Raw genomic sequence first — 15674 nt, forward strand, 5'->3', positions numbered from 1 at the left:
TTCATTGCCCATATGTTTTTCCCTCTACAGTTTTCCCCCATACTGAAGCTGCCCTGGGGAAAGGGTACCTCTGAGACAAGGCTCTTGCCTGGGAAAGAGAGACCTGTTGCTGGTTCCCAGGGAGGGGAGCTCAGCCATGGGCTCCTGCCAAGCACAGAACCACTCAGCACTGCTCTCACCCAGCCCTGGGCACTGGCCAAAGTGGAACTGCATGAGTGAGTCCTTGCACAAGGCCTGTAATGGGTACAGGTGTAGGAAGGCACTGTCCTGGTGTGTCACTCATGGAGATTTGCCCAGATGTGGACATGGGCATCAGGTAAGTTTAAGCTACTGGTGCTGTAAGGCAGGGCATGGTCCATTGCCAAGGAACAGTTTAGTGGCAGCTCTGTTGTATCCAGGACTGTGCTGATCTCTGGCATCTACGTTCATCAAAACTGGTTTTGGTGAGCGTAGCTTTGGCCAGTGGTGAGAGCAGGGAAGAGCCCATGGCAGAGCCCACACTGGGCCCACACTGGGCAGAAGCAGCCCTGTGAGCATGTGCTGAGCTGAGGTCCCTGCAGCAGGTGGCACATCCGAGCACTGCTGCTGCTTGGATCTATCCATCTCCTGATGCTGCTGGATCATGTTCCCCATTGCCACCTGCTGCCTGTTGCAGCCCATATCCTTTCCAAGTTAACAGCTTGTCTCCAGAGAATGCTCTCAGTGACTTTTTAAACTGTTGTTTGTCAGAAATAAACTCTTCCTTGCCTATCCTTCTTTGTCTCCAGTTCGTCTGGAGTCAAAAAGGTTTTTGTCATTCTTGCCCCTTGCTCCATCCATTGCACAGGTGTCCAAGGCAGTGTGTCCTCCTTCTATAATTTTCTCTGCCACCTTGCTCCAGTATACACTGGCACTGCCTCCTTCTGCACCCCGTGATGTTTACACCCTTGTTCTGTTCTGATCCCTTGCTCAGCATCAGCCCAGCTTCCTCCTCTTCCTCCCTGTGCACTGTTCAGAGTTCAGCCAGTGTGAGGCCCAAAGCCTTCAGGTTGCCTCAGCACCCAGAGCCGCTTTTGGGCCTTGCCTCTCCTTGCATGTGGTGGTTATGGATCTCCTGCCCAATTGTCTTTCTGGTTTTCCCATTTCACCTGCCCTTCACCCAGTGCTGTTCCTGTAGGAAAATCCAGGCTGGAAGAGCCAGCTGGAGTCATCTGGACAAATCCCAGGATCTCACAGTCCTTGCAGGAGTCATTACTTTGTTCTTGGTTTCGCCATGTAGAGAAGGCTTTTGGCTCACAAAGGAACTGACTGAATCTGGTGCTGTTTTTATTGGTCCAAGCTCTATCCTTGGAGCTGGCCCAGCCCTGGCCATCTGCTCTCCAGCCTCAGTCAAGAGGGTTAGGATTTCCCAGGCCATGAACCTGGACCAGGTGCTCCAAGGCAAGCACAGACTTGGTGATAGGAGAGACCTGCTACATTTTGGTGTCATAACTGCACCCAGCAATGTGACACTCCAGAGGAGCAACATTTCAGAAGCTTCCTGAAAATCTCATTCCTCTGAAGGCATCGGATTGCTGAGAATTCTGAAGGGAAGGAAATGCTTTAGTGGGTAGTTATTTCTGGAGCAGGCACTCTCTGCTCACTTCTTGGGCCAGATTATTTTCTTAGGATGGGCCTTTTCCTCCATCTGCTCCCCCAAATTCTATCCCTGTACAGCCTGGGAATTGGAAGCAGGGGTAAGGTAACATACCAGCATCTTCCTACCAATCTTCCAGGTGGATAATATCAGGGTGTGAGTCTCTGAAAAACATCTCTCAGAGACCTCTTCCCAAAGCCAGCCTCGGTTATTAATACGGGTTAATGATTTACAGGGCTCTCTGTCTCTGCCCACACATGCCCAGGGAAGGAGGAGGGGCAACGGGTGCTACATTTTCTTACAATTAATCGAGAAATAGGGAAAATTTGAAACCACAACCTATTTCTGTGTGCAGCAGAACATGACATTAAAGGGGTAAGTGGAGAGTGTGTGAATGAGCCGGCTGTTCAGGAATGGCAGCTGGATATTTGTCCCAGTTGTCTCCTACCATCTGATTAAGGGAACAAGTTATTTCATCCTGCCATATAAAGTGTACTCTAACCCTCTGACTAAATATAGCTGATCATTTATAACTAATGCCTTGCTTTTTGTGTGCTCTACTTGTTTGTGCCAGGAATTGTGAAGGAAAGAGAAAGTGCTGCTAACCCAGGTGCTGTGAGGGAGCGTTTGTAGCCCCTGGGAGAGACAAGCACACCTAGCAGACAACATTGTTAGGATTTGAATGGGGCATTAATTAGCAACAGAGGCCTGGAGTTAACCTGAAGAACCATAAAGCTGGTGCAGAATGGTAAATTACATTGAAAATATACGGTGCAAACAGGTGTTATTGTAGCCAGAAGAAATGTATGTCAGTTTAGAAATATAATTTCTAGCCCAAGCTGCTCCTGTTAAGCCTCTTTAGCTGTGCCAAGGCCTTGTCTCAACTCAAAGAGATTCTCACACCCTTAAAGCCGTACATCAAACCCCAATATTGCCAGGGTCCTGTATGTTATCCCTGCCTGGCTTAGAGCAGCAAGAAGATACAGGAGGTTCTTATGGCAGCCAGGAATGAGTGCAGCTAAAGGAAGCAACGAAGCGGAGCAAATGCTCTCCAGTCCTGCAAAAGCAGCACAGGGAGCCCCTGGGAGGAACGAGAAGAGCCCAGGCCGAGAAACACCCCACGGGCGAAAACCATCCTTGGGAAAAGCAAAGCACGGCGTCCCCTTTGGCCTGAGGCTCGTGAAGAACGGAGATGTTTGAGAGGCGTCCCTGCCTACAGCCCAGCCCAGGCGTTCGGGGAGCGCGGTGCCGACCCCAGGGCACCGGGCACGGTTTGGAGCGGGCTCGGCTCCGGCAGCCCCGCGGAGCGAGGGAGGGCAGAGGCCGGAGCCGCGGTTGCCGTGGCAGCGCTCCCTCAACACCGACCCCGTCACCGGGAAGTGCATCCGGGCCGCCCCAAGTAGTTCCTCGGTGACGGCGGCGGCGCGGCGCGGAGGGATCCGCCGTGTCCTGGCAGAGCGGCGGCCGCGGCGCGGCGCGGCCCGCCCGGCCCCGGCATGTTCAAGAACACCTTCCAGAGCGGCTTCCTCTCGGTGCTCTACAGCATCGGCAGCAAACCGCTCCAGATCTGGGACAAGAAGGTGAGGCGGCGGGCTCGGCCAGCAACGCGGCCCGGGGAGCGGCTCGGCCTCCCGGGGCAGGCCCGGGGCCGCTCCGGACACCTGTGGGGCCGCTCCGGACTCCTGTGGGGCCGCTCGGCCCCCGCCGGGGCCGGAGCTGCGGCGGCCGGGTTACCGGGACCCCCGCGAACGGGATAGCGGGATCTCTCGGGTACTGGTTACCGGCACGGCCCCGGGGCCGGTACCGGGCCCCTCGGGTGTTTCTGAGGGGAATGTGTTATTAAGAGCATTTTCTGCCTTACACACACAGGAGCTGCAGCACTGTGGGGAAGCTGCAGGAGTGGCCAGCGCTGGCCATAGGCAGCGGGATGGCCAGGGCCCTGTGGGGCCGAGGTTGGGGTCTCCTGGTGCGTAACACACCTTTCAAACAGGCTTCTTTCAAACAGGCTCGCCAGAGGCGTGCAGAACTGGGCTGTGTGGAGGCTTGTGGGTGTAGGAGAAGTTGTGAATGTCTCATCGCTTTGTTTCTCCCTCCTGTCAGTTTTTAGAGTGGTTTTGTTCAGGGCCCTGTGCCTTCTCCGGGCTGTTTTGCATCAAGGAGCCATCCTCAGGATGCTTAGAGATGTTGAGCTGTGCTGCTTCCCCCGTCACAAGCCATCCATGGTTTAGTGATTCTGCACAATACCTGTTGCAACCTCTGAGACCACGGCTACAACCTGTATTTGGTTGCTTGTGCATGAACTTTAGCTGAATTTTTTGTGGTTTCAGTAGGAGCAAAAGCCTTCATAGCAGTTCAGACAACAGTGATGTTTGACCTGAGTGGGCTTGTGTGAGCATTTACAAGTTGTGAAATGGGGGACAGGAAGCACAGACCTATCCTGTTTCCCATCAGTGGGTACCCATGTAGCTCTGTGAAGAGCTGGGATGCCTCACACTGCCCAGCTGTGTGTCTGTGCTTTGCACAAATATTTATGACTTTGAAAAAGGATCAACAGCTTATTTGGATGGTGCAAGGACGAGACGCATTAAAGACTCTTAGACTGGGGATGTAGTTTGCTGTCAGAGTGGATAAGCCATAAGCACGGTGTGCTGACCCTGCTTGGAGGTGGAGGTTGGACTGGAGACCTCTGGAGGCACCTTCCCATGTGAATTGTCCTGTGCAGGGTGATGCTGTTATGATTGTGTGGCCCATGAGTGGGAGCAGGAGCTCTGCTTGCAGGGTGGATGTCAGCAGTGGTCCTTTCAGCTGCAGTATTCTCTCTTGCATGAAGCATGGCCAACCTGGGTGTGCTTGTTGTGAGGGTTGCCATGCTCTCTTCAGCAGTGCATGAAATGCCCCTGTCATTTTGGTGAGAACTGGAAACAGTATTTGACATTCTCCCGTGTCCTAGGTGCGTGCCTGAGATTACTGGGTTCTTAGCTGTCCTAATGTAGACTTTTATACTTTTGCAAAAAGAACCAGCAGGCTGTGATTTCTACTTATTTTAGATCTCAGGGAATATCTCAAGCTTTTGTGATGTGGGGAAAACCAATATATTTTTTTTGGCCTTAGTAGGATGTGCACTGCTTGTGCTGGTGGAGAGAGTGCGTGTGTGGTGTGCAAGAGGATGCCTGAGTGTGTGAGCCCGTCCCCAGAGGCAGTCAGCCATGCCCAGCAGTACAAACCAAGTTCCCTTGGTGACCAGTGGCTGGCTGGTGGCTCCCCTGTATTGCTTGTCCTTGTTTTTACCCCTTATAGCACTCAAGTTTGACTCTCACTCTTTTATGTTTGTTTATTTGGGCCTCTGTTATGAGGTTTGAGTCCCTTGTGTTCACTGCAGCATATTTTGATAGATGGAAGTCTTGCACTCAGTGTATGTGCAGCATACTGGGCCATAAACTCTTGCTGGCACTCTGGGGCAGTGATCAAAGCCTTGGAAACAGCAAGGTCCAGGAGAGTAGGAGCCAAGTGAATATAGATGGGTCCTCCTGGGGTCTTATTCCTTCTCTTAATGGAGCTGTGTGTGCCTCTTTTTCCCCTCTCAAGTGATGTCTGTGCTGTCTGCCCCACTTCTGTTCCAGGTGCGCAATGGCCACATCAAGCGAATCACAGACAATGACATTCAGTCACTGGTGCTGGAGATTGAAGGAACAAATGTCAGGTAGGAGAAGCCTCTTCTGCTGTTCTGGGGGAGCAGGACTCTGCCCTGAAGCAGAGTGAAAGGTGGCAGTGCCCAGCAGACATCATCTTCAAACTACAGCAATGTGATGGCAATGTCTTTGTCAATAAATGGAAGAATCTGGGTCATATCACTGATAGTCCCCTGTAGCAGTGTGCTGTGCCTTTCCCTGCATGTGCTTGTAGAGCTCTCATTCTTATCCTCAGTGGGGCTAAGGGATAAAAAATAAAATCCCATTATTCTTCCATCACTTGAAGGGAAAAAAAGCGGTATTTAATACCCAGCCTCAGTCAGCACTGCCAGTTACTGAAAAAGCAGCACTGTCTGCTGTTTCTTCTATTGTCTTGGGCCAGTTCTCCTCACGTGACAGCTGCTTTCCCTACAGCAGGAAGATCAGAGGGAAATTTATGAGGGGAGTTGCTTGTGGAGCTTCTCTTAGCAACCTCGTCTCCATCGCCCCGGGAGACAGACGCCAGCTCCATGAGCAGGCTCAGAGTCTCCAAGGCTTCTCCAGGGGTGATTCAGAGCAGGGCTCTCCTTATAAGGGCAGTGGAGACTCCTCTCCTGCAGACAGACTGAGCCAATGCTTCTCTTCCTCCAAGAAGTGTTGATACAAAACTTGCCAGGCGTGACGTGTACTTCTAGGGCTCACAACCTCTGTTTTCCCAGCCGTATAGAGCGCACAGGGCCTCTGCCATGATCTGGAGGGCTTTACCTGTTCAGTCAAGGGTAGGAGGAGGTTGTGTTAAGAAACAGCACTGACATGGCCTTGAAACTGGGGAGGTGAAGCTGTCCAGGAAGGTGTTTCATGCCCTGGGTGAGAAAAGTGCAATTTGAGATGCATTCTTTGTGCCTTTTATCTTTTTCTGCCTGCGGCTACCTCTGAAACTCCCCCTCCTGTTACAGGAAGCCCCGGTTGTTGCTGAGGTCTTATGATCACAGTTACCTATTTCTGCCTGTCCTCCAAGGCTGCATTGGGCCAAGGGAGAGACTTGGGTTACCTTGGGCTGTGCACTTTGTGCCGTGTGAGATCCTAAAGTGTTTTTCTCTCACCTCTCAGTACCACGTACATCACGTGCCCTGCTGACCCAAAGAAGACCCTGGGCATCAAACTACCTTTCCTAGTGATGATCATCAAGAACCTGAAAAAATACTTCACTTTTGAAGTGCAGGTGAGGAGTGTGCAGTGGGGAGGCCCCTCCAGGGACCACTGAGGAAGGCGCCAGAGAGCCTGCAGTCTTGTGTTGGAACTTGTCCCAGGCAGTGAGTGATCCCCAAAACAGTTTTGCTTTCTTGGCCATGTGGTGTGTCAGGTCTTCTGGTATGGGGGCATCAGTCAGCTGACAAACACATTGTTGCTATTCCTGAAAATGGGTCTGTTTCCTGTGTTAAAATTACTTCTGCTGTGGAATGGAGGGGTGGGAGTAGAGAGCCCTCTTGGAGTCGGGTTAGCGCTGTCCTGGGGGGCCTGGCACCAGGGTGAGCAGCCTGCCTTCCTTGCCCAGGTGCTGGATGACAAGAACGTCCGTCGGCGTTTCCGGGCGAGCAACTACCAGAGCACGACTCGGGTGAAGCCCTTCATCTGCACCATGCCCATGCGGCTGGATGACGGCTGGAACCAGATCCAGTTCAACCTGTCCGACTTCACGCGCCGCGCCTACGGCACCAACTACATCGAGACCCTGAGAGTGCAGGTGAGGAGCTGCCCTGGGAAACCAATAGCTGGTCGTGTTCCTACTGCCTGGCACAGCAGGATGGGAATCTGGCTTTAGCCCTCTGGGGTTCCTTTGCCAGCCCTGCTCTTTGCAGAGCACTGTGGAACGTGAGCAAAGGCCTGACTGAGGCCTCACTTAACTTGCCTAGGCTGGGATGAAGGAGCCCCTTTCCCTCTTGTTTCTCTGGCTGTCTGTTCGTTAGGGTGAGAGTTGCAGTTCCCTGTGGCATGCCATGAAAGCTGTGTGTTGCCTTACTGTCCAGATAGGCTGGACAGTGATTGGCTGAATGGGAACCTGGATAGGAAAGACCCATAGTGTACAGACCATTCATACCCCTGGTCAAGCTTATTTCCTAGTGGAAGTGGAGTTACCCTCCTTTCACTGAGCCCCTTGTAACAGAGCTGATGAAGTGTTTGTTCCTGCTGAGGGCATGGAACTTGTTCCTTGTGCTAGGGAGTCATGTTCAGTGGTGTGTGTTATTTTGAGGAATGTCTGTGTGTGGAGCGTGCCTGTTCCTTAGTGTGAGGGGAGTGCTGCAGTTCCTTGCAGGATTGCCCTGAGGTGCAGGCAGTCAGCTGAGAGTTGTCTGCCTTCTCACATACTCACGAGGGGCACCAGAGCAACTACTTTGCTGCCAGCTGATAGTGGAGGCAGCACAGGCTGGACAGGCTCATTCCTGACCTCAGGGAGGCCCTGAAGTGGGCGTGTTAAAAATGCAGCAGGCTGAGGCTGTGGGTGTTCTGGCAAGTGCTGATACCAGCAAAGCAGAGGTTGGTTCACAGCAGAGAATCCCCTTAGCAACTAAGACAGTTGGCAGAGATACCAGAGCTTGGCCAAATCTTTTGAGTGTTCATACCTGGAGACAGGGATGCAAATGCAAAGCAGAGGGCACAGACCAACATTTCTCTGATGCCGTGTCAGATTCAAAAAGCAAGACAGTGAAATAGATTTCAGCTGCTGAGCCAAAGAATCCATGTTGCAGCATGACACCAAAGCCGGATGTGGAAAGACCATGTGGAAAATGGACTGACTCTTTGTTTTGACTCCCAGATCCACGCCAACTGTCGCATCCGACGGGTGTATTTCTCTGACCGGCTGTACTCAGAAGATGAGCTCCCAGCTGAGTTCAAGCTGTATCTGCCTGTCCAGAACAAGGCCAAGGTGAGCTAGATGTGGGAAGGAGGGTGGGAGAACAGTGAGCCAGACTAGCATTCCTCTGCCTCCTCCTGCTGCCTTCGCAACCCGGAGTTTCTTCTGGCAGCAGAGCTCTTGCCAGCTTTGGCCACCGGCCAGGGAGCACCCTCTCTGTTGCCAGGGTGAGCAGTCTGTCTGGGGTGCTTTGTTGTGTAGCTTTCCTGCCAAAACACATGGAAATTGTCATTCCCATCTAGGAGCAGGGTGAGCTGTTCAGCTGCTCTCCACGTCCTCCCTGATTGTGTTGAAGGACTCTGGGCAGTTGCAGCCTCCCGGCATCTCTCCAGAGCTTTTATCCGTGACTCAGCTCAGCAACTTTGCTCTTCAGAGCAGCTGCAGCTCCACATTTGTCTTCCAGGAGAGATTCTGTTTGTGTCCCTCTAGCCCAAAATGAGTCCCCTCCGATCTTTTCCCTGCCCAGTACCAGACAGTGGTGCCATGAGAGGGGAAGGAGACACCATGGCTGCCCTCAGGAGGAGATACCAAGCTCTGCTCCTGCAGTGATGGGAGAGGAGTGAACATGCTGGCATACTGAGAGATCTTGAGCAACATGCAGCAATTTTGAGGCTTGTGAGGAAGCACCTTCTTTGCCAGGGCCAGCTCGTCCCAATGCAGAGACTTATTTTAGCAAAGGAGATTCCTGGGCAAAGTTTCAAGCTGCTGAGGGAGGACATTGGGGGCTGATAGCAGTGGGAGGTAGAAGGCAGTGTTAATTGTAGGTGACACCTCTGGGGAACCTGTCACTGCCTCCTGGGCTGTAGCAGCCTCACAGACGTGCCTGGGGAGTGCTTGGAGCCCTCCCAGTACTGTTGTCTTGTGCTGCCAAGTCTTGTAAGTGTCTCCTTTCTTCTCCCTGCTCTGTCCAGCAATAACATCACGTTGGGAAGAGATGTTGGCGTGCAAATTGTACAGAGTCAGAGTTTTCCTGGCTGTTCCTAAAGTGCTGAGCCTAAACTCTGCAGGTGGCCTGGTACCCAGTCTTGTCTTGCTCAAAGTGGCCACTGTGCCTCCAAAGAAGGGATTCAGCAGGAATTGTGGAGTTAAGTGTATCCTCCTGAAGTCAGCAATTTTATTTTTTATTTCCTTGTTTCCATCTCTTATATATGCTCTAAATATGGATGTAATACTTGTTCTTGAAAAGTTATTAAACATTTGGCTCTGTAAATCTGCTTCTGTCTTCTTCCTCCTTTGATGGATCCTTAACTTTTCAGTGCTTCAGAAAGTGCCAGAGAATTTCTTTGAGAACCCAGATGTTGGAATTTGCCTCTGAACTTGACTTTGATCAGCACCCTCACTGTTTAAGGGATAGCACAGACACAACCAGAGAGGAAAATTAGTGAGGTTTCCACAGAGAATACAGAAACTGTCTCCAATCCATGAAGTTTGTGGTACTATGACAAAAACTCATGCTGTTCATGAAAATAGGTTTTTCATTCCCTTTTTCCTTGAAGCCATTTTCCCCAGCAGTGACAAATTAGGCTTACCTGCCTGTTAGGGCACAGTTTTGTTGGCTGTGTAGTTACCAGCTCACTCCAGCTCTCAGCCAAGCCTTCAGCAGCACAAGGCACACAATAGCACTCCAGCTGCCAGATTGTCCCTTCCCCAGGGATCAAAGGGGAGGTTCAGCACAACAGGAGCGGAAGTCTTTTCCTGTGCTGAAGCTGCCCTTCCCTGCCTCAAACCAATCTGCCTTTGTTGTAGAAAGGCTTGTGAAGGGGAGGCCAGAGACTCCATCAGTAAGGGGGTGAGTCTGGGAGTAGATGATGCCTTTCCTGCCCAGGGCCAAGCCCCCATCAGTACTCTGGAGGGCAGGTCCCAAAGGCTGGCACTGATCCTTCCCTGGGCTGTGCAGTGAATGGGGAAGACTTCAGTTCTGTTACTGCTCTGTAGAACAAAGCTGCTGTCTCCCAGGAGGAGGAGAGCCTGCTGGGAGACATCTGCCTTAGATTCTGGGTTTAATCCTGACCGCTGAGACCCTGCCTGGTTTAAATTTTGGCATGTCTGTGCATCCTCTCTCTGCACCTCTGTGGCCTCTCCAGACACCTGTAATGGAGCTGCTGGGCTTTGAACTGGAAGTGCTGCCACGTGGGGCTGGATTGCACCTGCAGAAGGCTTTCTGGAGAAGACCTTTGCAATTCTAGCAGCTGAACAGCTTGGTAGCTCTAAGGAGGCCAGCCAAGGAAGCCTACATGAGAAAGCACCATCCATCTTGCATTGACATGTCAAGGCTTGGCTGGACTTGATCTGTTCAGTGGAATTGCACTGGATCATGTGCCAGGGGTTGGCCTTGAAGAAGTCCATGGTGAGGCTTTCTCCATGTTTGCAAAGCTTGCCAGAGCTGGGGGAGCTGCTGAGCAGATCCATCAGACCCCAGGAGGGTAAAATGTGCATCCTTTCCCACAAGGCCTTGCTCAACACCATGTGTTTTTGGCAGTCTTTGGCAGCTGAACACTCAGCAGGAGCTGCTGCTGCCTTTCCCTGCTCTGCTAGGGCCTGTGCTGGAGTTGCCCCTGGTCCTTGAGGAGCTGAGCTCACCCTGAGTGACCAGCCCTAATGCATTGAGAGGGGCTGGGCTCCCCTGGGCCCCGAGCTGGCTGCCTCTGCAGAGATCAGATGGGTCCTGCTGCCAATTCCTGCCCGACCTCTAGGAGCTGTGCCAGCAGATTTGCTGGAATAAACTCCCAGCCACAAACCCTTACATCCATATGGACCTTCTGTGTATTTTTAAATATGAAACAAAATACTGAATCTTCCTGTTTACTTGCTGCACAAAGTGGAGCATCATCGGATACTGGCTCTTTCCTTTACAGGCAGATGCTTGGTGATTTACCCAGTGCTTCCAAAATCTTTCTCTTCTAATCCCTCTCTCCCATCAAAACTTTAACCATCTTGCTGAAGGTGGGTGAAGTTGGATGCTCTCCCTGTGGGAGAAGAGGATGCTGCTGGTGGATGGGCCAGAATGTCAGCAGCCCTTTCCTAAATGTGCACAAGCAAAACTCCTGTGGTGGAGCACCCAGCTTCTTACTCCTTTGGTTATGGCTTTTCATGTGGCTGGGATGCAACATCCTCTTACATGGGAAGAGTGGAGGAATGCAGGAAGGAGGTGGGGGCAGAGGTGGGAGTCAGGGATGGCTACTGCCTGCCTGCTCCCCCAGCTGGCTATGAGGAGTGGGCAGAGGGGAGTCCCAGTTCAGTGCAGGCAACCTGTGGAGAAAAGATCTTAAAATCTCCTCATTCACCTTTCTGTGGGTGGCCTGCTCCTTCCTTCCCGCATAAGTCCTTGTTGCAGTTCATGTTTAGTGGGAGAGAAAAGAATCTTTGTGGGGAGCCCTGGTTTCAACACCAGGCAGAGCAGGACCCACGCAAAGATCAGTTTTCCTTCTCTGCACCAGCTTTTCACCTTTGTCTTCCACTGGCCAAGGCAAGGTTCTGCACTTGGACAATTCAATCAGGACCTCAGTGCTGGGAGCTGCTTTCTACATGAAAGGCAAAGCTTCCCTTGGAAAGCTTGGGTGCTGAAATACGGTGAGTGCACAGGCTGCAGCTCCTCAGAGCAAGGGACCCACCCTGGGCTGGGCCAGCAGCAGCAGGCTTGGGCTGGAGCAGCTGGCAGTCCCTGTGGTGGGAGCCAAGGCTGGGACATCCCAAGGCTCCAGTGGCTCTGCCTGGGCAGGTGGCAGCTGCTGGCAGAGCAAGCAGGCGATGGGGTTTTCCTGGAAAGCTTTCTCAGTTTGCTCTGCTGCTGGGGCAGAAGAATCCTGTGTGAGTGTCCAGCCCAGCAGACACTGTCTGGCAGGACATTGATACAAGCTTCTGTCCCGGCCTGTGTTTGTCCCCTTGCACTTTGTCACTTTCCTATCAAGTGGGTCCTGGCAAACCACAGAGCTGTTATCACAGAGAGATAAGCAGGAATCAAAAAAATCTGGGCCAAACTCTGCTTCTTGTCCATTCTGCATCTCCCTGGATGTCTTGGGCCAAATGTTGTCATCTTTATAGAAGGATTACACCTCCAGGGCGACGTTAATCCTTTGCAGCTGTTGTCTAATGTGGGGCAGGCAGTGCTGGAGGCAAGGGAAATATTTATTTTGAGTTTTACCACTGGCCACCGCCCAGGAAAACCAAGTGACTCTACTGGGGACTTTGGCCACTGTGCATGCAGAGAGCGCCGACGTTCCTGCCCTGCCAGTGCCTGCAGGAGGGGGGTGAGAGCTTCCCCTGGCAGGCTGCAAAATGGAACCACCCAAACATGATTTATTTGGGTAAGGGAGCAGTTGTGCACCCTGAGAGCTAACCTGGGATGCAGTGGGGAAAGCCTCAGAGCTGCTAGAGGTGAGAGGATGGATACCAAGTTGTGTTGAAGCAGAACTGCCGCCCATCTGCTTCACCATCCCTTCACATGTTGCCCCTGCAGCCCGAGAAATGACTTTCTGTGAGATGAGGGGTCCCAGCACCCCCGGGAGCAGGCTGGGGCTGCCCGGTGGGTGTGAGGGGAGGAGAGGGGCATGAGCCACACACACCTGAGCTGAGCTCAGTGTGGTTGGTCCGTGCATCCCACCGCAGCGGGGCTGTGCTGGCACCGAGCCCTCCCCGGGCGCCTCCGCCCGGCGTGCAGCGAGCACAGGCAGCAGGTTCAGCCCCTCCGGGCCCCGCGGCCCTTCCCTCCATCCCCAGCATCGTTTCCTCCGACCTTGAGCTGCGTGGTCGCTGCTTGCTGTATCCCAGCCCTGCTTCTTCCTCTGCACTGAGCCTGGCTTCCTCTGTGTTTTCCGGGTCCTTTCCTCAGCGCTGAACAGGGGATCGTGCCCTGGCTCGCAGAGGAAGAGGAGGATTCTCCTGAGATGGTGCCAGAAGGGCAGAGAGCCCCTGCCAACCCTGGTCTCCCCCTCATGCCCACCCCAGCACAGCAGGGCCTGGAGGACGCTGAGCTCCCAGGGTCTTTTCCAGGTCAGGCTCTCCAACCTATTTTTGGGAAGCAGGGAGCTGCCAGGCTCCCTGGGAGTGGATCCTGCCGGGGCCAGACTCAGCCAGGCTCGCACTCCCCATGCTCCCAACAGCCCTGTCCTTAGAGCAGGTGCCTGCTGCCCTCCTGGGCTCACACCCACGGCTGGCCAGAGGTGAGCTGACCCCACTGTGGGCGTGCAGGGGCCTCCGGCAGAGCCTGGGCACCGCTGAAATGCTGGGCTTTGTCTGCAGCAGGTCCCTCACTGCTGTCCATGAGCGTTTCCAGATGGCCCCGGGCTCCTGGCACCAGCTCTGCTGCAGCATCCGGGGAAAAGCGGGAGGGGGTGGGAAGTGGTGTCCCAGCTCACCAAGCGTGGTGGCCTGGGCCTCTGCTCCCAGCATCCCAAATTCCCGCTGGGGAATTGTTCCCAGCTCCTGTCCCACCCTGCATCAGCAAGGAGGCCCCTCCCCTGCCATGCAAGGGATGCCATAAGCAGCTGGCCCTGGGCACCCTTGTCCAGCTCTGCCTTTCCCTGCAAGCCAGGCATCTTTCCAGGTACCAGGCTTTGGGGTCCCAGCTCTGCACCCCATCGAGCCCTCTGAACCCCCAGGAGAGAAGGGAAACACGGCTGCCGTGGGAAATACAGCTGCTGTCGGAAATGCATCTGCCACGGAAGTGCATCCAGTGTGGGAAATGCATCTGCACTGGCCTCTGGAGCAGTCTCTGCAGGGGTGGGGAGAGTGAATCCCAGCCGTGCTTTCCTCCTGCCTCGCCTTTTGGCCAGGTTCATTGCTTTTGGCAGCTCCTGGTGCCTCTCTGGCCCCGGTTCAGCACAGGCTGGAGTGTCAGGCTGCCCCATGGCAGGGCTCCCAGCTCAGCAGAGCTGTGGGTCCTCTCTCAGCTCTGGGGAAGACCCACACGAGCATAAATCTGAGCAAAATGGTCAAAACCAAACTGAAAGAAGTTAAAAGCCAAGGAATGTGACCCAGCAAGGCTTGGCTGATGGAATACAACAGCCCTGAGCCACTTGGAGATCTTTTTCCACCCACTCCCCCCAATTCCTCAGGGGTTTTCTGTTCCTGATTTTGACTTCTCACTTGGCTGCAGCGACGTGCTGAGTCTGAGCCAAACGTGTTTTCCAGGGAATCAGCTCATGGCTGGAAATCGCTGCCCGGTGTGGGTAGGGATGGAGGCTGGGGCAGGGGATGGTGACTCAGGCCACAGGGTTCCCCCCAAGCACCAGAAAAATGGGGCGAGAGCCAGCATCAATCCTTCCCTTTTACAGTAATTAGTGGCTGACGAGTAGCTGGGCAGCCCAGGGTAATTCAGTGCTGGGAAGTGGTTGTAGCAGTCGGGAACTGAGCCAGCAGCTCTGGGCCCTGGGGAGGGGGAAGGATGGGGGAAGCACAAAGTCTTCATATCCTCATCCATGATCTGGGGGAACCCTCCCATCCACCCACCCGGGCTGGCAGGAGGGGATGAGGGCAAAGGAGCAGCTGGAGCAGCAGGGCAAGGGGAGCAGGGCAGGGGCGCACCATCACAGAGGTGCCCCGGGCAAAGGGGCAGGGCACAGGTGCTGGCCCTGGTCCTGCTGCAGGGGTGGCTGGAGGAAGCAAAGATGGTGACTGGAGTCAATTCCCACGTGGGGATGCTCCCCAATTCCACAGGGTCATCCCCACAGGGATGGGCCAGGTTCACACAACCCCCTTGCCCAGCACAGCCCAACCAGCCTCCCCAGCAGGGCAGCAATGGTTGCTAGGCCTCTGCTGCCCACCCCAAGGCTGCACCTGCAGAACAAACCTGGCTCCAGCTGCCACCCCTGTGATCATCACATCACCAGCCTCTGTGGTTTGGTTTTTTTTTCCCATTAATGGCTGAGCAACATTTTTCCCCAGATAAAGCCAGTTTTCTACCCCTGAAGTCTAATCTTTCCCACTCCCATGATTATTTCTCTGATCTCTGCAGCAGTTGTGACTCCTCTTGCCTTCCTCTGCCGAGACAGCAGTGGTGAGACAGGATATGGCCACCCCTTCCCCCCAGGAAACTCAGCAGGGCTGCGTGGGGACAGGGAGCTGGAGCACCCTGTGAAGTGGCTCCAGGAGGGTCCCCCAGCTGCTGCCGGCCCCTGCATGGGGAAGGGAGGTGGCTGCCCAGGGCTGAAGAGCAGTGCTGGCTGGGGGAGAACAAGGCACCCTGTGTTCCCAGCGAGGCCCTTGTCACTGCCATGGGAGCTGCTGAAAGACTGCTCTGTCCACTGTTGGGGGTGGGGGGGCTGCTTTAGCTGACCCTCCTCAAGTGGCAGCTCCAGGGCAGGGACTGCTGCAGGGACATCACTTGGCCATGCTGGCCCCTTCCCTGCATCCCCTAGCATGCACTCAGTCCCCTGGGGGTGCCATGCAGGGTGACCCCCCAGACAAGCCCTGTTACCACAAAATTCACCCAATCCCTCCCAGGGCACCCCCGCAGCACGAAGGACAATGGCACCACAGC

The 15674-nt window shown here is 54.1% G+C and overlaps 1 protein-coding gene across 2 annotated transcripts; it reads left to right on the plus strand.

Moving 5' to 3' along the window:
* The first annotated feature begins 3024 nt into the window (after window positions 1-3024).
* CFAP20 (cilia and flagella associated protein 20) lies at window positions 3025-9407 on the plus strand. Of its 2 annotated transcripts, XM_030955888.1 has the most exons (6): window positions 3025-3195; window positions 5236-5315; window positions 6394-6505; window positions 6839-7027; window positions 8099-8209; window positions 9109-9407. In XM_030955888.1, exons 1-6 carry the CDS (start codon window positions 3112-3114, stop codon window positions 9112-9114), a joined length of 582 nt encoding a protein of 193 aa, XP_030811748.1. In that variant the 5' UTR covers window positions 3025-3111; the 3' UTR covers window positions 9115-9407. The 2 variants fall into 2 exon arrangements, with proteins under 2 accessions (XP_030811748.1, XP_030811747.1); XM_030955887.1 differs by lacking the exon at window positions 9109-9407 and having other exon boundaries at window positions 8099-8218.
* The last annotated feature ends 6267 nt before the right edge of the window (window positions 9408-15674 follow it).

This window comes from Camarhynchus parvulus, chromosome 11 (genome assembly GCF_901933205.1).
Source record: "Camarhynchus parvulus chromosome 11, STF_HiC, whole genome shotgun sequence".
NCBI lineage: Eukaryota > Metazoa > Chordata > Aves > Passeriformes > Thraupidae > Camarhynchus > Camarhynchus parvulus.

Excerpts from the sequence above, each read along its gene's own strand:
- CFAP20 (XM_030955887.1), top strand. The coding sequence starts at position 3,112 with ATGTTCAAGAACACCTTCCAGAGCGGCTTCCTCTCGGTGCTCTACAGC. Across the intron at positions 6,506-6,838 it reads ACTTCACTTTTGAAGTGCAG|GTGCTGGATGACAAGAACGT; the intron begins GTGAGGAGTGTG and ends TTCCTTGCCCAG. Across the intron at positions 7,028-8,098 it reads TCGAGACCCTGAGAGTGCAG|ATCCACGCCAACTGTCGCAT; the intron begins GTGAGGAGCTGC and ends TTTGACTCCCAG.